A 23676-nucleotide genomic window follows, 5' to 3' on the forward strand; every position below is an offset into this window, starting at 1 on the left:
GGGAGGAACCCCCCTCAGGCTCTCAGGAGGGAAACAATCTCCCAGAGACCAGGTTTTGCCTGGAAAAATCCAGGCTCCGCATTACATGCAGCCTCTCCCACATCAGGGCATTTCCATTCGACAGGCAATAGTTAGGGACGCCAGGCCGGGGCGCTTTCCAGGTGGCAGGAAGGTGAGGCAGAGGCTGGGGCAGCAGGAAGGAAGCTGCCCACGTTCCGGGCCCTGGCTCTGGCCGGCCAGACACTTAGGCCGTCTCAAGTCTACACGCCGAGCTGCTGAGTTTTACAAAAGTGAGGGTCACCCCTGTTGAGCTATTCCCATGAGCCTGGCTGTTAAGGGCTGAATTGTGTCCCTCCAAATTTATATGTTGAAGCCCTAACCCCCAGTACCTCAGAATGTGACTGTATTTGGAGATAGGGACTTAAAGAGGTGACTAAGGTAAGATGAGGTCCTTACGCTGGGCTCTAATCTAATATGACTGGTGTCTTTATGACAAAAAGGAAATTTGGACACAAAACGTTCTCCCACAGAGGGAGGACCAGGTGAAGACACATGGAGAAGGCAGCCCTCTGTAAGTCAAGGCGAGAGACCTCAGAAGAAAACAAACCTGCTGACACCTTAATCTTGGACTTCCAGTCTCCAGAATTGTGAGAAAGTTAATTTCTATTGTTTAAGCCACCCAGTTTGTGATGGCCGCCAGAGCAGACTAAAATACTGGCCCTGGGCTGACACCTCAAGACCTCCAACACATTCCTTCATCTAATCCTCAAAACAGTCCTGTGAGGAACAGTTGTTCTCAGCCCCACATTCCCAATGAGAAGAAGCTCAGAGAGGCAGTTACTGGCTCAAGGACACACAGCTAGGGAATGACAGTCCTGGGGCTTGAACCCAAGACCTACTAACTCCAGCCAGACCTGGAGACTTCCTGCCTGTGGTGTCCTCAGGGTCAGGCTGAGAAAGGAAACTGCATTCCTCAGGCCTGGGCAGCAGACAGGAAGAGGCCTTGACCTCTGTACCCCAGGCCCACCCTCAAGGCTCAGCTCAGTGCCCCAGCTGCCTCTAGCCACCCCCAGCCACTCCAGGAATGCAGGATGTGAGGGGGGCCCTGGGATGAGTTGGCGTCCACCCAGTTTGGCCTCCTTCCCCCCCCACCCCACCCCCATTTCCTGGCAGCCCCCAGAGTGAGCAATTCCAGGCTCCACAAATTCCAGGCCCAGCCTCCCAAGCTGAAGAAAGAAGAGAACTTTCCCACAGTCCTCAGGGTAGAGGAAAGGCTTGGCTAAAACCAGCCTTGTCAGCTGTGGAACACCTTCCTGCCCTGCCGTAGGACGCCCCTTCCCCCCTCCTCCCCACCCCCCAGCAGTTCTCCCTGTTGTCCCCTCCTGCCCGCAGCACCCACACCCAAGGGGCTCCCCTTGGCCTCCCAGCTGAGCACTCGCTATATACCAGGCACGGAGCCAAGCGCCAGCTCATTTACTCCTCCCACCAATCCCACAAAGCCCCAGTTTATCATTCCCCATGGGGTCCCAAATGGTGACTCGTCCTCACTTTATTCTTCTCTCCTCCCCCACTTGGCCTGGGGTCACCCTGCCAGGTCAGCCCTTAGTCTTGGAAACCTGGAGAAGGTGAAGCTGGGCCAGGGCTTGCGGGGGCAGGGAGGGAGCGAGAAGAGAGGAGGAGAGAGGGTGCCCCAGCCCAGGCAGCCAGAGCCCAGATCGCCTCCACCCAGTCCTGGCCCCACAGTCCCCAGGGACCTGGGAACAGGAGGCTCTTTGTGGGCAGCAGGGCCCAGCCCAGGTGGCAGGGGTTGGCCTGACTGAAGACCTGGTTCCTCTGCCTGGCAGATTCCAGACAGGGCAGAGGCGGTTCTGGAGAGTCGAAAGGACGGGCGGGAGTGAGCCAAGTCACCACAGCTGCTGGCCTCCAGGCATGGGTGCCCACACCGTCTGTTCACCTCTGTGCGGGGCTGAGCCCAAGGTGTGCCAGGCAGGCAGGGTGGGTGGGGGTGGGCAAAGCTGCCTCCCTCTACTGCCCCGAGGCCAGGTCACTAGAAGGCAGTTCAGGGTCCAGGACAGGCTGTTCCTTCCCCAAGCGCAGAAAATCCCTCAGGGTCCCACCCACCCTCAGGAGACAATCACCAGCCTTCCTGATCCAAATCCTTAGATGGCTACAAGGCTCTCCTGCCCTAACCCAGTGTCCCCTGCAGTCCCATTTCAGGTCACCCCCTCTCCACTTCAGGGCCTCCTGCAGTTCCTCCTCTAAACTGCCCCGTCCCTGCCCCCCCCCCCCCCACGCCGCTGCTGCCTCGTTCTGGGACTCTCCTCCTCTCCTGGAAGCCGATTTCGCTAACTTTAGGTCTCAGGTGAACCCTCACCTCCTCACGGGAACCACCCTGATCCCCTTCATGCTCCGCCCCCCAGACAGTCACACCCTCAAGGCTCCAGGGTGGCTCCCCCAGCACCTCTGGTGTCCTCATCTGTCTAACATCTGTCTCCCCCACCAGGCAGCTGGCAGCTCTGGGGCCAGGACCACGTCTTCCTCCTGGGCATCCTCAGTGCCCAGACACGAAAAGTGTTTGTTGAATGAATGAGGGAGCTAAAAGCGACCTCTTAACTTCACAGGTGAGAATACTGAGGCCCTGAGGGAGGAAGCGAACTTCCCAGACTACCCAGAGGTCAGTGGTAAGGGGATATGATTAAAAACAAAATTGTTTTACAATTGAATTCATTTCCACTGTGAATCCTCACAAACCCCCCAGACAGGAGGGATTATATCCCCATTTCAGGGGTAAGTCGGTCTTCTTTGGTCATATTACCAGAAAGTGGCAGAATCAGGACTGTGATTCTGTGACTCAGGGTCCAAGGGCACAACGAGCACACTCATCTGAGAGCAACTGCCCACTTTTTTTCCTGAGCAACCCAGAATTGTTTCCATCAAGGAAGAAGGTTAAGGATAGCACCACAATGCTTTCTTGCAAGCCCGGAAGGAAAACGAGAGCAGCTCATTGAGCAGGGTTGCCACACCGCACAAAGCCAGTAGGTGTCGCCATTCAGCAATAACCCAGGTGATGCCCTGAGCTACCCCCCCCCCACCCCCCGCACAGCCCCAGGGCCTGAAGTCCACTCACCGTTGTTGCAGTGCCGGATGCAGTCCTGCAAGACAGCCTGCCACTTGTCCTGCTCGGCTTCTGTCATCATGCAGAAGTAGTAATGGCGCGCGGAAGGATGCCAGAGGATGAGTGGGAACTGCGTAGGGCACTTGAGGATGGGGGCGGCGCCCGACTTCGATGTGATCCCTGTGGAGACAGCATCCTCTGAGCAGCTGCCCTCTGTAGTTTCCCAGGGTCCCAATCTGAGGGGCAGGCTCAGGCCCACAGAGGGTCTGCCTGTCCTGGGGTAACCAGCGAGTTGGTGAGGAGGCAGCATCCTTTAGCCAAAATGCCCTCAAATCCTGGCTAAAGGGGCCTCGGAATCCCCTGGCACCTGTCTAGACCCAGGTCTTAGAGCTGGTAATGCACTCCCTCTTGGGGAAGGTTCTAAACTCCGCGTGTGAGGCACAAATAACGCAGGGTCAGAGCCCTTGGGTGCAAAGGTCAAGCATTACCTTCTTGGGTTTCCTTTCAAATTTTATCTGTGGAGGCCAAAATGTGGTTTAAATGTCCAAGGAGGGAGGGAGGCTTGTGGGGTGGGGGATAGAGAATAAATAAAAGGGGATTTTTCTCTCTCTATTTTGACTGCACGGATATTCAAGATCCAGCGAGATAAGGGGTCCTAAGCGATGACCTCGCCACTGTTGTTAATAATAGGACAATGACAGTTCTTCTTTGCACCCTGGCTCTATCTGCATCCCTGTGCTGGGCTCGGTGCACACAGCACCTCGTGGGGTCTACACAATACCCCAAGGTCAGTCTTCTCAGTGCCCTGTTGCCCAAGACAGCAAAACAAAGCCAGGGTGGGGGCAGGAATACAGAAATGTTGACTCCAGCTGAGCCCTCAGCCACACGGGGGCGCTTTAGCCCCAAGTCCCATCTGGGGGCACACGCCCCACCCCCAGTACCTCCGCCCACTCTTTAGTTTCCCTAAAGATCATCTGAGAGGAAGATGTGTTCCTACAAAGCTTCTGGGACTCTGTGACAGGGTGGGGTGGAAACAGGGCGCCGAGAATAACTCCTCACAAATGCAGCATTGACTCAGCAGTTTACAAAGCTGGGTCACCTCGATCATCTTCTCCCCGGCATCTCTCAAGGACTCAGGGAAGGGAAAAGATAGAGTGAGATCCCCATTGCACAGCTGTGATGGTTAGTCTCAGGAAGAAGGGTACTTGGGAGGGGCCTACACTGGTCCAGCCCAGATTCACTGCGTGGCCTCAGGTAATGCCACCAGCCTAGGCCCAGCTGGTCTTTCTGCAAATGCAGAGCCTGGAGCTCCAGGATCAGGGCTGCCCTCTCCCCTAGCCAAATCCCCGGGTTTGAACAGGACATTTTGGCCTGGGTTGGGTGCTCCTTTACCTGGTAAAGAGTTGCCAACGAGCTCCAGGTACTGGTCCACGGAGGTGAGGATTTTGTAGCCTGCGCTGTTGATGATAGCTCGGGGTGGGACATGCCGCTCATAGGCCTGAGGAGGGGGCAAGAGAGATGGCCCCTAGGGGTTACAGGCGTGGCCAAGCGTAAATCCCATCTCCAAGTCTGGCTCCAGGACCCTACCCAGTGTTGCCTGCCTCAGGTGGGGAAGGAAGAAAGGGAGGAAGAAGAGAGACAGGGAAGAGGAAGTGGAGTCTGACCAACACTAGAGTCAACATAGTATAGTGACCTGGACTCAGGTCCTGGGCTCAAATCCTGGCTCCACTGACTACGATCTGTGTGACACTGAGGATAAGGTCCCTTTACCTCCTATGCTTGTTTCTTCAGCTATAAAACCAGGGTGATAACAGTTCCTACCTCACAGGGCTGCGTGAGGACAGACTGAGGTAACCCACATAAAATGTTCAGCACAGTGTCTGGCACAGCAAGGACAAGTAAGCATGCTGAGATTATTGTCACTATCATGACTGCCTCTTATTAGCAGTTACCACTAACTGAGCGTTTGTTACATACCAGGCACTGCACTCTGAGCACTGCATGCTTCATTTCACACGACTCTCACAATCCAGCAGGGTACCATTATTAGCCACAAGTTCACACAGCAGGCAAGTGGGGACCTAGGACATGAACCTGGCCTGTCAGCCTACGGAGCCCAGGGTCTTTGACCATAACCCTGAACTGTCCACCAAAGTCCTAGGTTCTGAGCAACCACACAAGTTGCCTTTGGAGATTAGGTCTGGGTACTGCTTTCTTATACCACTGGGGAGAAAAGTGGTTATTCGGCAGTAGCTCATACAGCAGGGCTGCCATGCTGCACTCTGCCACGAGGTGTCACTACTCAACACATTTCTCAAGAGTGGCTGGACCCTCTAGGGCACTCATTTGCCCAGTGTGGTCGGTCCCAAGTCATCAGCAGCAGCCTAGAACTTGTTAGAAACGTAAATTCTTGACTCCACTCCAGACCTGGATCAAACTGCGGCAGGACCAGCCACTGTGTTTTTTTTTAACAAGCCCTCCAGGCGATTCCCAATTCCCAAGCAATTTTACCAATTTGAGAAACACCGCCCTGGGACAACTGGTTGCTCCTGACTGTGTTATGCTAGCACAGATTTGCCTGGAAACAGGGGGCTCAAGCCTGTCCTCTGGCTGCTCTAGAGAAATATCTGGTAGAAGAAATTGGGTCTGTGACTGAAGGCAAAGATAAGGACACTCAGCAGGACACATCTACCCACTGCAGGGCAAGGAGGTACAGGGGGGGATCAGGAAGGAAAGGATAGGACCACCACCCAGGGGTAAGCAGGGCAGGGAAGGGCTGTTGAAGAGTGAGGATGGGACGGCCAGTCAGAGAAGCTGAGCACAGAGGAGCTGAGCGGCAGGAGGCCCAGACAGCCCAAAGCCAAAATAGAGGAGGCCTGAGCAAAGAAGGGCCCTGGAAACAGAGAGACCTGGAGGAACGGGGAGGAGCTAGTGAGTTGGTTATGGGGGAGATGGATGCCTGGATGGATGTAATTTAGAGAGGACACTGTGCGCAAGCAGGTTTGGGGAGGTGGGAAGGGGTACGGAAGGGTACTGAGGTTCTGCTTTGGCCCTGGGGACAGTGGAGTGGGGGTGCTGGATGACAGGGTGAGGGTGGGAGTCTGGAGTCTTCGATTTAGGAGTATGGGGTGTGCGTGATAACTACCGTGGAGAAAGACAGCTGGGGGAGGGGGTAGAAGGGGAAGAAGACCTGGCTGGGGCCGGCAGGAGCTGGGGGCTCAGTGCGGGGCACCGGAAGCGGGGTGGGGTGGCGGCCTCACCACTTTGTTCTCGTAGAGCACCAGCCCATAGTTGTGGGGCACAAGGCTAAAGCGGTTCCTCCACTTCTTGTTGTCCTCCTGATACTGAAAGAGGTTTCCCGAGAAGATGATGCGCTCGTCCAGGGGCACCTGTGGGAAGGAAGGGGGCAGGACATGAGGAGGTACAAGGGAATGGGTTCCTTCAAGGTGACAGCCTGGCCTGTGGTGCCCACGTGCTCACCTACGAAGGCCTGCGAGGCAGGGCTGTGTCACACCCACTCGGCAGGTGAGGAAAGTGAGGCTCAGAGCAGTGAAGGGACTTTCCCGGGGTCCAGGAGGAGCAGTGGTGATGTCAGGACTTGAACCCAGGCCAGACACCATGATTCAGAACCCAGACAAGACCATACTCCATCCTGGCCCTAGGCAGGCACGGCTACCTCAGGACAGGTCTGGAACTTTCTCTGGCATCTGCAGCAAGCTGCGTCTCCATCCACCCCCACTACAGCGAGGGTGCAGGGCAGTCACCCCAGCAGAGGGGACCCACTCACAGAACAGGCCAGTGAAGGCCCCAGCGCCTGGGGCTCAGTTTCTCCTCGGGATAACAAACATTTGACCAAGGTGGCTCCAGGGAGCCTGCCGAGCTCTGACAACGGACAGGATGGCCTCCATGAATCTGGGTGGGGGTGGAGGGGGTCTCAGCCTGGAGGGTTCCATGTATTTGTTGTTGTTGTTGTTGTTTTTTAATTTATTTATTGGGGTAACAATTGCTAGTAAAATTACATAGATTTCGGGTGTACAATTCTGTATTACATCATCTATAAATCCCATTCTGTGTTCAGCACCCAGAGTCAGTTCTTCTTCCATCACCATATGTTTGATCCCCCTTATCCTCATCTCCCTCCCCCCACCAACCTTACGCTCTGGTAACCACTAAACTATTGTCTGTGTCTATGAGTTTTTGTTTCTCATTTGTTTGTCTGAGGGTTCCATGTTTGACCAGCGTCCTGGCAGACGGGTGACCAGTGTGAGCAGTGAGAACACCCAGATGTCCCTGCAAAGCCCTAGCTTTGACTCCACCTCTGACTCAGTGTGACTCCGGGCCTGTCCTATCACCTCTTTGAGCCTCAGTGAAATGGGGACAGTGACAGCACCGACTTCATGTAGGTATCTCAAGGATTCCGTGAGATAACACTTAGAAAGGTCACGCAGGCAGTCAGGACCTGGCAGGCAGTACACACAGCACACAATACCCGGAGCCACCACGACCACTGTTAGGATTCCTCAGTCTGGGCGAGTCTCCCAGCTCCACGACTGACTTATCAGGGGTGGATGGGGGGGGGGGGGGGGGAGTTTCAGGAAAGGAGACACAGCTCACTCCTGGAGGAGCGGAGCTTGGAGAGTCCAGGGCTCCTAGCTTTCTCAGCAGCTTCTATCTGTTCTACAACAAATATGGTATCTTTTGCGAAAAGAAACATGTATCATGCAATAATGGGAGAAAGCGTTCTGTTAATGGTGCCTAACACTTCCTAGCTTCCGCGTTGTGTTTTGGGGGGTCAGATGAGAGCAGCCATCCCCCACTGCCAGGCCTGGCTCTTCACACGCAGCCCCCTCTGCCCAGCAACCTCCCTGCTACTCTTCAAGGGGAAATGCCAAAACATTCTTGGAAAATGAGGGCCCATTGTACTCAGACAATAGGACCCCCATAGACTGCTTCCTACCCAGGGATAAAAATATTTACAGGAAAAGAAAATGGTTCCCCCCCCCCCAACACACACACACAGTGGGTTTTGCCCAAGTCACAAAGCTGCTGTTGAGTGGTCTATATTTAGACCAGGACCTACTCTCAACCCACCTCTCAATGCCTAGCTCTTCTTTGAATCCCCAGGCCTTCTAGAAAGAGTGCAGATACAGCTGTCCTGACACCCTGCTAAGACCCTCAACCCCCAGACGCTTGCGTAGGACGGAAGCCTGCCTCAGGGCCAGTGGGAGGCTGTGTTCAGGGCACAGCTGACCACCCAGGCAGCCCTTCCAGGCCCAGTCAGGCTCGGAACCCCAGCCCCAAGTCCACCCCCAGATCCTGAGCAGCCAGTAATGGGTGGTTGGTTGCGGGTTTGGGTTTTATTTTTAAGACTTTCAAATGGCAGAGTTATGTTTCCATCAGAAGGCCTGCAGGAAACAAAACGCAACTGACAGCCCAGGCCAAAAAAAAAAAACTGAAAAGCCCTCCAATGCCACGGTGGGAATCTTCAGTGGGTGGTGATGGCTGGAGCACAGACCCCGGATTCCAGCCCCAGCTCCACTGCCTACACCAGGGGAGCCTGGACAAGTGACTCCAGCTCTCCAAGCCTCATCCACAGCTGTGAAGAGGACAGAATCATCATCCCTCAGACAGCGGAGTTGTGCTAGCCGGATGAAGCGTGCCCACATAAAACACCTGCTATTTTTATTATTATTTCTGTTTTTATTACAACTATTGCTATTTTTATTGTGTTATTCCTTTTTTATTATTGATCCTAATAAAAACAATTAATATTATGGTGATGGTTATCTTTATTATTTCCATTATTATATTACTACCAGGATGGCCAGTTTCCTGAGTGGCCAAATGAGACCAAAACTCCCAGCTTTTCAGGGATTGTGGGTGATTTCATTTTACTCTTCTTACTTACATGTTAATTCTATTTTCCTACAATGAATACGTACCCTTTGAATGTCAAAGGCATTTTTCATGCAGAGTAAAAGCTTAGTGTAGGCACTGGCCCTCACTTCTGTCTTGCGATATTAGGACCTGGCTCCCTGTGACATTTCTTTCCAAAAACGGGGGCAATTCCAGTTCTGCCCACTCGAAACAGTTCAACCTGGGTTGAGCCCAAGGCCTCCTTTCCTACCACACAGGTGTGCACCTGCTAGACACCCAGGCCAGACCACATCTCCATGTACCTCTGCCCTCTGTTGTTAGGAGGTAGGGAAGTTGTCATGAAAACAGGGGACCAGTAGTTTGGGGGGCCAAAAATCAGAGGGCTATGTGATGTTTTGAGAGCATCTGACACACAGCCCTGACCTACCTTCCACCCCAAGTAAGCTGAGGGTCAAGGCAGAAATCTGAAACCTAGCTCTCGTCCTGTCTCGACCATCCTGGGCCATTTAAAGGCTCAGCTCCGGGCCTTTGCACGTGCCATCGCCTTGGTCTGATAGTTCTTCTCCCACAAGGACCTCAGCTGAGGTCCCTTGTGAGCCCTGAGAGGATGTCAGGAAACCCTTGTGAGCCCTGAGAGGATGTCAGGCCCTCACTGTCACAGCTCACCCTGTCATCTCCTTCATAGCGCTCACTTGACTGTATAAACGGCTGTTGACTCTCTGTCTCCCGTCTGCCATCACCTGACCTGGCACAGTCAGTGTGTCTGACCGGGGGCCGCCTGTCTCTCCCTCAGGGTAATCCCTCATCTCATCAACCCTCTCCCACCCCTCTGAGCTAATGCCTCCAGCTGAGAAGATACCAAAGGGTAATAAATTCTCAAAGCCACCAGGTCAAGTGGCGCCAGCTCCTGCCCCTTTGGTCTCAAGGTAAATAGGCACATTTTTAGTTACTTGGTTTTGGGGGAGGGTGAGAGTGGAGTAAAATAAAAATCCCAGTGTGAGGCCTTCTCAGCCTTTTCTGTCTGCTCTGCCACCTCCCCTGCAACCCCATACTCATCCGTCCATCCTTCATCTGCCCCCCATGCTACTCTGACCCCTGGCCCACAATGACTCCTCTCTGAATGCCATTTCACAGAGAAACTGAGGTCCAGCAAGGTAAAGCCACTTGTCTAAGGTTGCCCAGCTGGTTGGGACTCACGCCCCCTTAGTAATCCCATCTGCTCCCCAACTGCACACCATTTATCCTTTCACTGAAGCCTTAGGCAGCAGGGACCCATTTGTCAGATGAGGAGACTGAATCATGGAGGTTAAATCAACTGAGAGGATTTGAACCCAGGTCCCCCTGAGTTCTTTCCCACCACACCATGGGGTTCCAGCCTCAGTCCCACCTTTATGGCACTGGCCCCAGCCCCTTGAAGCCTGAGCACAGGCTGACCGGGGCAGCCCGGAGGAAGCCAACAGAACTGTGGAAAGGCGTGGCAAAGTGACCACGGGCAATTGTGCCGCCTACCAGCCATGGAATTCAGCCACTAATGACCTGAGCGCCAGGCATTGGGGTTGCCTGGCTGACCTGGCTAGCACCCCACTTCCAGAGGGATCAGCTCAGCCAGCTGGGTTCCCCAGAGGGAAATTGGTGGGCACTGCTCAGGGGCCCTGGCCAGCACTGGCCAGCCAAGAGTAAGTAAACTCTGGCTGCTGTTCGGCCATTTCAGGGCCAGACCGCCTGCAGAGGAGATGGGTCTGGAGCCCCTTTTCCTCATTACCCCACCCTCTGCCACCTGCCTAGCCATCAAGGGGGCAGAGGGTGAAGATCACTGAAAGAAAATGACGCCTGCCCAGGGCCGTGCGGTACCTGCAAATAGGGCTTTCCTGGGCTAACACGGAGCCCCCTGCACCACTCCCATAGGATCAAGGCCTGGCCTGTCACCCCAAGTGTTCAGACCCGGTACTGGCAGCTTCCAGCCTGGCACTCAGAGCTCTGCCTGTGTTCCTAACATTCCCTCACGTCCTCTAGGACCAATCATCACAGGGTCCCCTTCCCAGGAGGCTTTGCCGGCCTCCTCAGCCCACGTGGACCCCCAGGCCAGGGCCAGGGAGCTTCCAGTTCCTCATTGTGCAAATATTTACTGGGCAAACATAATCCCACTACTGACAACGGGATAATGACGAGGCCGCTGATGACGACAGTGGCAGCCAGCGCTCTCCAGGCACCTTCCCTGCTCCAGGCACCGAGCTGACTCGCATCTTTAATTTTCACAACACCCTGTACAGGAGGTGTGCTCATCCCGTTAAACTGAGGCTCCACCAGGTGAGGTAATTTGCTCACGGGCACACAACCAATAAGAGGAGGAGCTGGGCTTGAACTTGAGCCTGTCAAGATGACTCCAGGGCCCCAGTTCTGCTAATGGAGGGAAGGAGCGGGGCGGGGGAGTCACCCACAGTGGCAAACGGGGCTCGACAATACCACCAGGTCACCTGTCTATTCCGAAGCTGGGCGGGGCCCTTAGAGACCATTATGGCAACAAGGGGAAACTGAGGCCCAGAGAAGGAAGTCACTCACCGGAGATGACGGTGAGTGGGCGTCAGAGCCTGACCAGGATCCGCCCTATGCCCCCCTGGGCACCTCTCACCTTTCGCCAGAGCAGCTGGGCCTGTGGTGTCCCAGTACCCTCAATCTCATGGCGCATGCTGTTGAAGAGGGCGACACCATACTGGTCCTCATAAAAACGAAGGAACTCCGTCAGGATCTTTCCGGTTCTCTCTGGAACAGAAGGACAAACAGGACTGTCAGGTTGTCATGGTTACTTACAAGCAGCAACCCAGCCTCAGGGAGGGGCGTCCACAATGCCCCAAATTCCTGCTTGTAAAAACTGCACAAGCTCTGCGCTTTCGTCCGCTTTGCATTTCTGGATAGAGTTGTGCATTTCCTGCACATACTTGGGTGAACTTCCAGACAGGAAAATGGGCGATGACCCTAGACAGAGAAATCACCAAAGAGAAATGACGAGAAACCAACAGACAAGTGCAAAGACATTCAGCCTCACCAGTCATCGACCAAATGCAAAAGGAACCAAGATTCCCCGGTCAGACCAGCCAGGATGTAAAGGAACAGGCAACTTAACCCAGGGCTGGGGGTGTTGGAAATGGGGCCGGTCTTTTTGGAGGGTGACTGGCAGCTGTGTGCACAATTTTAACAGCGGAAGTAAGAAGATGGGGGTGGGGGGCGGTCTATAAGTATATGTATCAACAAAGGGAAAGTATCCACATTCTGTCACACAAAGAAAAGCCAGTTACAGAACCAAATGCTGAATATCATCTCATTTAAAGTTATTCCTGTTTCCTGTTCGTGCATATAAATTATTTATGCCTGGAGACTTATGGGAAGAGGTCCCAAAGGCCGCACTCCAGACCGTTAAAAGTGGGACCTCTGCGTGTGGTAATGAGGAAAGCAGAGTCCATTTCATTTTCTGCTTTATTCACTTTTATAGCATTTGAATTATTTTACAAGCATGACTCCTTTCACAATAAAAAATAAATATTCTGAAATGGACTCATTTACCAAGTTAAACAACCTTTCTGCTTTCACGGGCCGTTTGATTCTCTTCCGCTAAAGCCGTTTCTGAACAGAGCAGGTTGAGTACCGTGGCCTCCAGAGCAGGCCGAGCACACATTAGACACTCAGTATTTGCAATGGCTGAGCATTCCTATTCACAGATGAGGACACTAAGGCCCAGCGAGGGTCGTGACCCATGACAAGGGGGCCTTCTCCTTGGGAGAGACTTCCTTATGCTGAGTAGCTACCGTCCGTCCCGACCACGGGTCGGCCCACTGTACAGCTCCCTCCCTGGGCCTGTTTCCCCTGCACACTGAGAAGCCTGGATTCAATAATGGACAGGCCCTGCTACCTCTAACAGTTTTGGATTCCAGGGTTCAAAGTCCTGGTTCTTTCTCAAAGGAGAAGGGGCTGACACGATGCTGTCGCTCCCATGGCTGGCCTCTGGGTACGGAAGGTACCCTGTTAGGACAGCGTTTCATTTAATCCTCTCAACAGCTCTGTGAGGTAGGGCTGGTGTTATCCCCATTTTACAGAGGAGGAAACAGACCCACTGGCATGAGGTCACACAGCTAGCGGGCAGTGTAGCTAGGCTTGTAGTAGCCAGGATGTGGTGGCAGGGAGGAAGGCTAAAAGCATGTACCCCATCCCACACCTGGGGCCTTGAACAGGCCCACTCCCTCCACTCCTTCTGGAGGCAACTCAACCCATGGACCACTACCCACAGGCATGGCCTTGCCTGTGTTCCTCTTTCCTGGAATGAGGTCACGTCTGTCCATATTCTGTTTGGAGGGGGGTGGGGAGGAGGGGAGAATAAATAAGGAAATTGCTTAGAATGTCTATTTTTTAAAAGCCATTAACAACCAGGACTCTCTCAAAGACCACAGGAATTGTTTTGAAAAATGATGAGGCAAGATTGGGCCGGGGGGGTGGGGGAAGGGGGAGGTAATGGGATAATGAATTGGAGCCAAATAGAGAAAATAGGATCCTAGAGGACAATAATATTGGTACATCATGTAATCATGATAATAGTTACCACTGATTGTTAACCCGAGCCAGTGGGTGGGCAAGTTTTACATGCATGATCCCAAAGAACCTTCATGAAAACCCTAGGGAGTCAGTTCTATTGTTTTCCCATTTTAGGGATGAGGAGGCTCATGGTAACAGGACCGGAGAGCCTGCTTCTCAGCTGCCAGCCCTCGAAGCCTCAGCCCAGGGTTTTGTCCCAGCTCCGCCCCAAGCAGCCAGACTCCCACCGGGTACGATCCCAGCCAGCAGTCTTGGGCCCTCCGACCTCGAGGGTCCTCCACCATGGCTCTGCTCTGGGAGGCCTGACCCAGCCCTGGCACACCCAGCCTCAGACAGAACATTAGTTCCAGAAGAGCCAGAATCTGCCCTGAGCCTCGGGGAGCCAGGTCCAGGAGGAAGCTGCTGGCCTGTTAGCTCTCAAACCGGGGTCTGCCTGACCCACAGCATGCTGTCAGCTGCCGGGTCAGCGAAGGCCAGACATCGAGTCCAGGCAGGCCGTGGCTGGGTTTAGAAGTCCCCCGGGGCTAGATGGGGAGGACAGGAAGGGCAAGGCCAGCCAGGTGAAGGCCCATCGAGGGACAGGCATCCTTCAGGCCCACACTGGGTGGGGCTGTGGGTTGAAGAGGAAACCAGTGGAGACTGAGGAAGTGACAACCAGAGTGAGGTGCCCCAGACAGAGCCAGAAGGCAAAGATGAGGCTGACAAACCTGTAATATCCAGGCTAAGAGGGGCCAAGACAGGGTGGGAGGCAAGGATGAAATCCATTGTAGACCTCTCATGTTATCCAAGTGAGGCTGTGGGACCAGGGTGTGGAAGCCAGGAGGATTGGGGCAGACAGGATACCGGCAGACATTTGGGGGGCGGGGCGGCCTCACTCAATGGAGTAGGAAAAGAGGCAGCTCCATGAGCCCTGCAGCGACTCCGCCCCGATGGCACCCAACTTCCACTATAGGCAGGCCTTGCTATCCAAATTCAAGACCTGTACAGCTTGGGGTCTGTTTTTAGATAAACCCTTTGCTATCTAAAATTTTAGAACCAAACAGATCGGAGAGTATGGAGACTCTCACTACCCAACTTTGCTTTCCCAACTTGGGAACCAAATGGATTGAGATAAAGCGGGGTGCTAGTATCCAAGGACTGACTGCAAACCCCAGGAGGGTGGGCCTGGTGCCCTTTTGATCACCACTGAATCCCCTTAACTCAGCTCCTGTGGTCTGGAGCAGGCCAGTCCCCAGGAAGGGGAGTGCACTCACCAAACGGTGACTGAGTGCCTGCTGTTCCCCAGGCCCCACAGGACACAGGAAACGCTGGGTGAGGGCTGCAGGCGATGGCATCCCCGAGGGGTTAAGGACTAAATGAACAGAGCTGGCAGTGCCAGGGAGCTGAGGACCCTAGTCTCCTAAGTTTGGCAGCAAAGGGAGCGCTGGAAAGGGAAGACTGTGGGGGAATAGGGCCGCGGGTGGCTTCTTGGCAGAGGCAGCCCCAAGCACATTCTTGAGAGATGTCCTAAGACAGCTTGGGAGGAACTGCGGCGTGCTTCATACAAAGGAAGAGTCACAGGAAGGCAGAGGATGAGGAGTTGGGGCGTAGGGACCTCGGAGAGGCAGGAGGAGGAGAGGCTCCAGCCCCCTCCAGGGACAAAGGGCTTACAGGAGAGCAGCGCTGAACAGGGTCCCCCTCTGGCCAGATGCTGCTGGAGGAGGAAGACCCGGGCAGGTGTGTGGCCCTGGGGTAGGCCTCCATGAGAGGGCCGGGCCTCAATGCTCCTCTTGCCTGCTGAGCTCAGGGCCTCAGTCCAGGCAGCCCCCTCCCTATAAAGGATTCTCAGCACCCCACTTTCCCACTGGCTGCCTCCCAGCAGCGGCCATCCACTGGGCTTTTACAACTTGGATTCCCATTGCAGCATCCCTGCCTGTGTGTTTGTGGGTGGTCCCTAAGGGTTCAGGTGCCCCTCTCTCCACACCTGCCCACACTAGCTCTTCCCACTTCCTTCCACAGCTTCTGGAGACAATCCATCCATGGATCCGGGGTTTCCAAGATCAAGGCTCACCACTCTGAAGGAGACTGAGCCAGAGAGGATGAGGGGCTCATCTGAAGTCACACAGCCAGACTGAGGCACTCGGGGTTCAAGCTGCAGCCTGCTGAGCCCCTCCTGATCCTGGCTCTGACCACTGTCCACAGGGCTCCACAAGGCATCCTCCACCCAGAGGGCAGACCGGAAGCGGCTGTGGCCCTATCTCCAAAGGCCCAGGACCTGGGAAGCCCCGGCTAGCTGTAGCAATCCAGATGCTGGCTGTGTGCCGGCCTCGCCTACCTTCACAGTTTCTCATCCATCCTCCCTCCCTCCTTGCACTGACTCAGCCCAAGGTGCTCTTGGAGGAGAAGGTACAGGGGGGACTGAGGGAACCTGCCAACCAGCCCCAGGCTTCCAGCCTCCTGATGAGGAGCACAGGGTAGGGGCCGGAATCCAGTTCTGCCAGTCACCAGCCCTGCAGCTGCCTAGCTCTCTCAGAGCCTCGAGTTCAAAATCTGTAAAATGGGTACAACAGAATCCATTCACAGTGCTCTGCAGGACAAGGACAGGGCGTGAAGTGTTTGGTTCAGGGCCTCCTTAAATGTTACTATTAATCAGAACAGTGCTCAGCTTATAACATGTGTAAGAGACTAAAATTTTTATTAGCAGATATAACTTTTATAGTTTGAAAAACTCCAATAAAGACTTAAATAAAACAGGAAAATAATCATAAAACGATAAGGGTAGATAAGTCTTCAACAAAGATCAGACAAAGGGAAAGCCCACAAGAAAGCAGGAATCACACAGGCAAAGGTGAGGGGCTAGGAAAGCCAGGCCAGGTGTATGCAAGGAGCACCCCTGTACCCAGGTTCCCACCTGACCTTTGTGGAATCCCCTGGCATGGTCTTCAGCCTCTTCTAGTGAGCAGAGCTGATGCTGCCCCCTTTTGTGCCCCTCTGTCAACACGCCCCACAGAATTAGGAGGTAAACTCACCCCACTAGGACACAGGGCCCAACACACACACCCAGATTCTTCAAATGGCCCCAGAGGTAAATATAGGTAAATAAGGCCCTCCACTTTATAGGTGTGTGAACCAAGGCTCAGAAAGATTAGTGGCTCACGAAAGATCATTTTACTCTGTCAGTCAACAAAAATCGACTGGGCACCTCTGTGGGCTGTCACAGGAAGGGCCTACCTGTGGGCTCCTGATTCCTTCATTAGCAAGAGGGCAGGCAGCCCACGAATCCGGGGTGTGAGATCTGTGCCCGGCCACCACTGTGCCACTGAGGCCTCCATCGCCACGTCACCTCTGTAGTATGAGGGTAATAGATGCCATCCGGCTTCACAGAGGCCACTTCCCAGGACGTGGGGGTCCGGGCGAGACACAACACGACGTGACACGACACACACACACGGTTTGTTTTGGAGTCAAGCCTTGCAGCGAGCTGGTTGAGTAAGGGTTCTTATAGCTCAGATCTCTGGGCCTTAGGATGGTTCTGCCCCCCAGATATGTGGAACCCCGTCTCCAAAGCCTGCACCCTCTGGGACCATCAGGGGTCACCTAGAGGGGCCTTCTCACCAGCCAGTCCTCCTCACTCTGCCCCCAGAACTCCCAGAGTTTACCAGGTGTACTTGCCTCTGAGAACATAAGCATGCTCAAGAGCTCGTTTAATGCCAAAATACTGTCACACCCACTTTACAGGCAGGGAGACCCGGTGACTTTACTCAAAGACACACAGCCTACAAGGGAAAGAGGTGGGTTTCAAACCTGGTCTTACACCAAAGCCTCTTTCTCCCCCAGCCTCATGCTGCAGCACAATCCAATTTCCAAAACCTTATACTTTATGGCTGGGTCTTTGGTCCCACGAGGTAGGTAAAGCAGAATTTACTGTCCCCATTTTACAGATGAGGAAACTGAGATTTAGAGAGGTAAAGTGACTTTCCCAAGGTCACAAGTTGGCCCCGCAGTCAGAGCCAGAACTGAAGTGCAGCCCCCATCTTGTCATAGCTGGCAGGGAACCTTCACACCTACTGGATACTTGCTGAAGCATCTTCTCTGGGCCTCAATAATTCTACTTGTAAAATGGGTGGGAGGGTCCCTGTTGGCTCAGCTGATCTAAAATGCTCTGAAATCTCAATGGCAATCTAATCAGTGTTGTTCTGGCCCCAAGGACTGACCAGGGTGCTGGCCTCAGCACCTCCTCTGAGCTGTTGGGTGAGTCAGTTCTGAGTAGGAGCTGACCACAGCCCCCCAAGCTGGACAGAATGACCAGGGGGAGGGTAGGTGGAGGACAGAATTCAGTACCTCCCCCACCTGGGTACAGAGCACCATCTTCTCTGGGCACACGGGCTCTGGGTTCAAGTACCAGCTCTGCCACCTGCTAGCTGTGTGGCTTCAACCAAGGCACTTACCCTCTCTGAGCCTATTTTCCCCTCTGCAAAATGGCACAACGGCATATGCCTGATTGGATTGTAGAACAATCTATAAGCTAAGGAGCGTAAAGCACTTTGCCCTGAGAAGGAGAAGGCACGTCACTAATGGGGACACTTATAAAGTGCCTCTTGTCCAAGGTTCCTCTGACCCAGGGAGAAGCCCTTGAAACAGAAGTAGAGGTACCACCATCCCACCCACCCCCAGAACCAGCACCAGCAGCAGCCAAAGCAGCCGGAAGAACACTAATCTCTGATTCTCCAAACTGACAATGTTAAGGATCACACTACTTCCTGCACTCAGATAGCAGAGGCTGAGCAAGAACTGGGGGTGGGGTACTGGGCCCATTGTGCACATAGGGAAACTGAGGCTCAGAGAGGAGAAGAGGCTTGCTGAGCTGCGAAGGGGAGGAAGAAGCACAGGGGTCTTCGGAGAACGGACCTAGAAAGGTGATACCCTGGAGAGCCTGGGTTGCCCTCCCAAAGCCCACCACATGCCACAGCTGTGCTAACAGGCCTTTGACCTGTATCATTCCCCCAAATCCTGAACTCAACCCTGGGGCAGGGGGTGTCATATTGGAGGAACGTTTCAGACTAGGAGACGGAGACCCAAAGAACTGAGACCCCCCCTCCCAAGTCTCTCACTGGGGAGAAGCAGAGGCAGAATCTGAGGGCAGGCCTTGACCCCCTTCCATGCTGACGGTGAGGCACCTGGACAAAGAGGAAGAGTTCTAGCTGAGATCGCACCAGACTTGTGCCAACCCTGGGGGCTTCACACTGGTCCCAGCCCTGGTTTGGCCCGAGCGGAGGGCACGGCGCCAGACCTGTTCCCGGCTCATCCGGTCCCTCCAGTGGGCTCTAAAGACACACCTTACCCACCAGGCCCGGCCCAGTTTCAGGGCTGAGAGATTTGCAGACTGAAACCAGGCAGGCAGCACTCTACAGGGCGGGGCAGGCCCAGAACCTGCCAGCCTGGTTCCCAGAGCACTGGAGAGCAGGGCTGGGGGTGGGGGTGGGGGGAGGCCGCCCGTGACACCAACCCCACCCATCTCAGTGCTGAAGGAATAGCAGAGACAGAATGGGACTGGGATTCTATTTCCCCAGTGTCGTAGAGTTGTCCAAAGGATCACCATGGGAAAGCAGGAAAAACTTGACGTGTAGAGAGGTATCCACACTCTCCTAGGGTCCCACAGCATGTCCTGCCGGAGCAGGGTCCCCACGCCTGGCCCCCAGTGCCTAGCCCAGGGCCTTTCCACTTGACTCCCCTTATGATCAGTGTTAACACAGCAGCAACAGCTGTGTGATGAGCAGCTCCTCTGTACCCAGCATGGTGCTACACGTTTACACGCATTACTTCATTCGTTGTTCCCACTTTGTAGAGGACACTGAGACTCAGAGTGGGTAAGTGACTTCTCTAGGGACATACAGCTTGAAAATGACATGCACTCAGAACAGTCTGAGTCTAATAGGGAACCAAAGTTTGGGCAAATCCATCTCACCCCCATCTTCCAGACTGGCAGTCTCTGGGGGCAGGGGCCCCACAGAGCACTGGCCCTGTGGGTGGCCACTGTCAGGAAGGCTGACAGAAAGGCCGACACAGCTCCTGCTCAGGACCTGTAATCAGGGGGGAAGCCCAGAGGAGGCGGGTAATAACAGGCTCCATTGGCCAGCAGGGGAAAAGGATGGGCGGCTCGCCTATGAGCCTCAACTAGCAGCTGGAACTCTCCAGAGCCAAACCCAGGACAGGGTAGGACACCTGAGTGCACCTCCACAGGCCAGTCCTCGTCCAGAAGGGGAAGAGCACCCAGAGAGGGCACGGGTCACCCCACAAATCTCCCCTGAAGAAGGGGTGTGCTCAGAGCATCTATAAGGCAACAGTAGGTCCCTGCGACCCCACTTCTGGGCCCAAGAGGACTCCAAGCCCTCCATGTCCTGCTCCCGAGCACAAGGATGTCAGGGTGAAGTGGACTTCCTAACGGGGAGCCCACACAGCTCAGCCCAGGCCTTACCAATAGTCACTGTCCCCCAGCCAGGCCACTCTCATGTTATGCCTGCCATAGCCTCCGAATCTCTACCTCCCCTCCCCTCTGATCCCCCCCGGATCTCCCCTGCTCAAAAATCTTCTATGGCTCCCACTGCCTTTGGGCGTCTCAGTATGCCCCAGGCCCTTGTGTGCCCTTCCTTGCCATGGGCTCCTGCACAGGCCACTCTCCTCTGCTGAGCTCATTCCTCAGCTCTCCTAGGCACCCTCCCTTCCCCCAGGAAGTCCCCAAGCTGGTGGGTGCCCCCCACGGACTCCCACAGTCCCCCACAGTTGATCTCCCACTGCGTAAAGGTCTGTTCCCTGTCTGACTGCCCCTGGCAGTACCCACCACATCTGGGACAAATCTCGGCACACAGTAAGAATGGGAAGGAAGCCCAGAGTGAGAGGCCAGAGGCAGTGATCCTGGCCCAGGGCCACCCCCCGCGGAGAGACACCACCCCCATTGAGCAACAAAGCTCCCCACACACACCCCAGAGATTCCTCACTGCAGAAAGAAAAGCTAATGCCCAACCCAGCGGCTGTGGCTGGGTCTCAGGGATGAGAGAATGTGTACAATGCTGTCCCTTTTCCTCGGGAAGGTGGTTGCCACCCACGAGATTTCCCTTCCTGCCGGCCTCAGGTGTCCCAAAAGGGCCCTCTGCCGGGTCACCTCTTCCTGGGGGCCAGTTATCAACAAGGAAAAACCTCTCCCCATAAATACAGCAGCCTGCAGCATACCAAGGCCCAGTAATGACAGCCACCTGATCACATGCCAGCTCTGTGCGAGGGACTTTATGTGGGCGATCACGAGGGCCCAGGGGAGGGAGGTTCTGTCATTACCCCAGTGGATAGAGGAGGAAATGAAAGCATGGGGCAGTTCGGGAACCTGCCTAGTGCCACACAGCTGGAAAGCACGATGCTGGCTGGTGACACCCAGCTCCCCACCTGGGCTAGCACTCTGCAAGGGCATTTACCAAATTTGGGCACTGAGCCCTGGCAAAAGCCCCGGAGGTGGGTATAGGTATCACCCCCATTGAGGAAACAGAAGCTGCGAGGCCCAGTGACTTGCCAGCTAGCTGTCACGCGGAGGAGAGGGACTCCAAACTGGGGCTTGAACCCAGACTCCAGAGTTGTGGAAAGGACAGGAGACAGTCACACATAGCACTTTGTAAAGGCTCTCGCTGGCCTCCAATGGCCCGGGGAGACGGTGGACTCATCCATCACCACATTCTCAGTATCTGACAGGGGAGCTGCCTGCAAACACATTACACTGAGTCGGATCCAGGATCCACTAGGATGACAGTCCCACTGCCCACCCCCACCCCCCACCCCAGCCATGTCCTACCTGTCTCAGATACTTCCCATCTCCATGCAATCACTAGGCTGTGCCCTCTGGCTGGAACTGCCTTCCCCCTCTTTCCCACAGTTCAAAATCTTAGTCACACTTCGAGGCCCTACCCAAACATCATCTCTTCCATCACAATGTTTTGTAGCTGTCCATTTGCATATAATTATAATAATAACTGGGGCATGAGCTAATGCATGTAACATTTAGCCCAGTGCCAGGCACAGAGGCAGCTCCCTCTGCCTGGTGTTAACAATCACCATCAATACTATTTCATTTAACCCTCACCAGATCTATTGTTAGACCCATTTTATAAATGAGGAATCTGAGGCTCAGAGAAGCGAGCCCAACATCACACAGGTAAGAGCAAAATTGAAACATGAGGCCAAGCTGGCCTTTGTTCACTGCCCTGTCCCAGTGCCTAAATTGTACAGTTCACAGAGAAAACTCACGAGGACTTAGTGACTCAGGAGTCCTCAGTCGACTGCTGGGACATTCCCCACTTGACGGGCAGCTCCCTGTCTGATAACAGGCCACTGGACCTGAGAAGGGCCCTCTGAGATCAAGTCCAAGCTTTCCAATGAACAGATGGGAAACCGAGGCTAGGGGAGTGGGGAAGGAGCAGCCAAGCTCCCATAGCCTCGTGCTCCCGCGAGCAGCTGCAGAGAAAGAAGTCAGTGGGATTTTGGTACTCAGAGAGGAAAACTGGCTCTGGCCTGAAATGCTCTCCCAGAGCCCACCCTCTCCGCCTAGACAACCCCTCGCCCCTTTCCTCCTTCTCCTCCTCCTCCCCAGGCTCGAAATCACCACCTCGGTATCCCTCCCCCACATGTCTTGTGCCCTCAGCCTCGGACACCACAGTGCCCACTTCTCCTTGGCACTCTCTGTAGCTACAATTACTGTCACTGTGAAAGGCTCCTTCAACCCGACTCCCCACAGACAGAGACCTTGTTCCACCATTTGCCCAGCACCCAGCTCATGCCTGGCCCAGGCGGGAGCTCGATAAACAAGTCCTGAGTGAACAACACCTGGGTGGAAGCTCATCGAGTTTCGGATGCCAAAATGGCTGCCCAGGAGGCTGCGTGGGACTGGGAAGGAGGCTGAGGAGGGCAGAGTCTAGCTGGGCCTCCCCATCACGAAGGCAGCTCTGGGGCAAGGCGGAAGGCCAGAAGAAGCCGGACGGGATTTCTCACAAAGCTGCCTTTAAAGCTCTCCTCAGTTAGCAAATATTTAACCTCAGCTCAGCAACCCAGGTCTGGTGAGAAGAGTGAGCTCTGAGGCCTGAGGAAGGCCGGAGGTGGCTAAAGTGCAGGCCCAGAGAAACGCCAAGAAAAAGGGCAGACTGAAGACTTGCCACCCCAGGGCTGCCCTTTCCTTTACACCGCTGCGGTGGCCTCCGAGGGAGGAAGTCAATTTCCATCTTGACACAAACAGAGGGAAACAAAAGCCCTCTCATCTCCTCCTGCCCCTCCCTCCCTGCCTGGCAGCAGCCCCATGCCCACAGCCTACAGTTGGCAGCTTGTGCTGGAGCCCAGAGCCCAGGCGTCCCTGCTCTCTGGGAGCACAGGCCCAAGCTGCGAAGGGTGGAGATGGGGTGCCAAGGCCCCCGTGCAGCGTCCCCAACCTGGGGCAGAACCAGTCTACCCACACCTCCCCTAAGCCCTCCCAGGAACCTGGTGCTGTGCCTGCCATGGATGGTACGACTTCCACTCCTGGGAGCATGTCTCAGGTCAGGCTCCCAAGGCTGGTATCCTGTACCAAGCCCTGCCATGGCCGACGTCACATCCCAGGTCAATGGAACCGTGACGAAAGGGTCAAAGGGAAGGTCAAAGGCAGCTGGAGACCCCCAGAGCTGCCAGATGCTCCAGGAGGACCAGCCACCTTGCACTGTGCACCCATGCTCAGCTTTCTCAGCCTCCTGCCCCCAAAGGGAGCCCTGGTTTGGAAGCAGGACACGTAGAGCAGATCTCAGCTCAGTGGCCCAGTGGCCTCGCCTCTGAACCTCGGTGTTCTCTGTGCACTGGACATAACTTCTCCCTCAGACGGTTGCTGTCATCAGGATTGGCACAGAGGACATGTCAGTTTTCTGGGATGTTTCATGCCAAGAAACGGGCACCAGCAAAGAGGAACTAGAATGGCAGCTACCTGGCCCTTCAGCGGGCCACTCAGGGGATGAGAAGGTGACATGCTTGGGGTCCAATCTTTCTGAGCCCCTTATGGTTAACTACTCAGAAAGGGAAAGTGGAGAGAGAAACACCAGTGAAGATTCTGAAAGCAAACACCCCCGCAA

At 54.7% G+C, this 23676-nt stretch overlaps 1 protein-coding gene across 1 annotated transcript in view; it reads right to left on the bottom strand.

The window, feature by feature from the left end:
* The window catches only part of NIBAN2 (niban apoptosis regulator 2), a 48759-nt gene that overhangs the window by 8704 nt on the left and 16379 nt on the right, over window positions 1–23676 (bottom strand). The window contains exons 2-5 of the mRNA XM_081066034.1: window positions 11622–11752; window positions 6376–6504; window positions 4508–4613; window positions 3128–3295 (exon numbers count right to left, since the gene is read on the bottom strand). Of these exons, the coding sequence (XP_080922160.1) occupies window positions 3128–3295; window positions 4508–4613; window positions 6376–6504; window positions 11622–11752 (534 nt within the window). The remainder of the gene's footprint in view (window positions 1–3127; window positions 3296–4507; window positions 4614–6375; window positions 6505–11621; window positions 11753–23676) is intronic.

Source organism: Rhinolophus hipposideros (assembly GCF_964194185.1).
Source record: "Rhinolophus hipposideros genome assembly, chromosome: 11".
Taxonomy (NCBI): Eukaryota; Metazoa; Chordata; class Mammalia; order Chiroptera; family Rhinolophidae; genus Rhinolophus; species Rhinolophus hipposideros.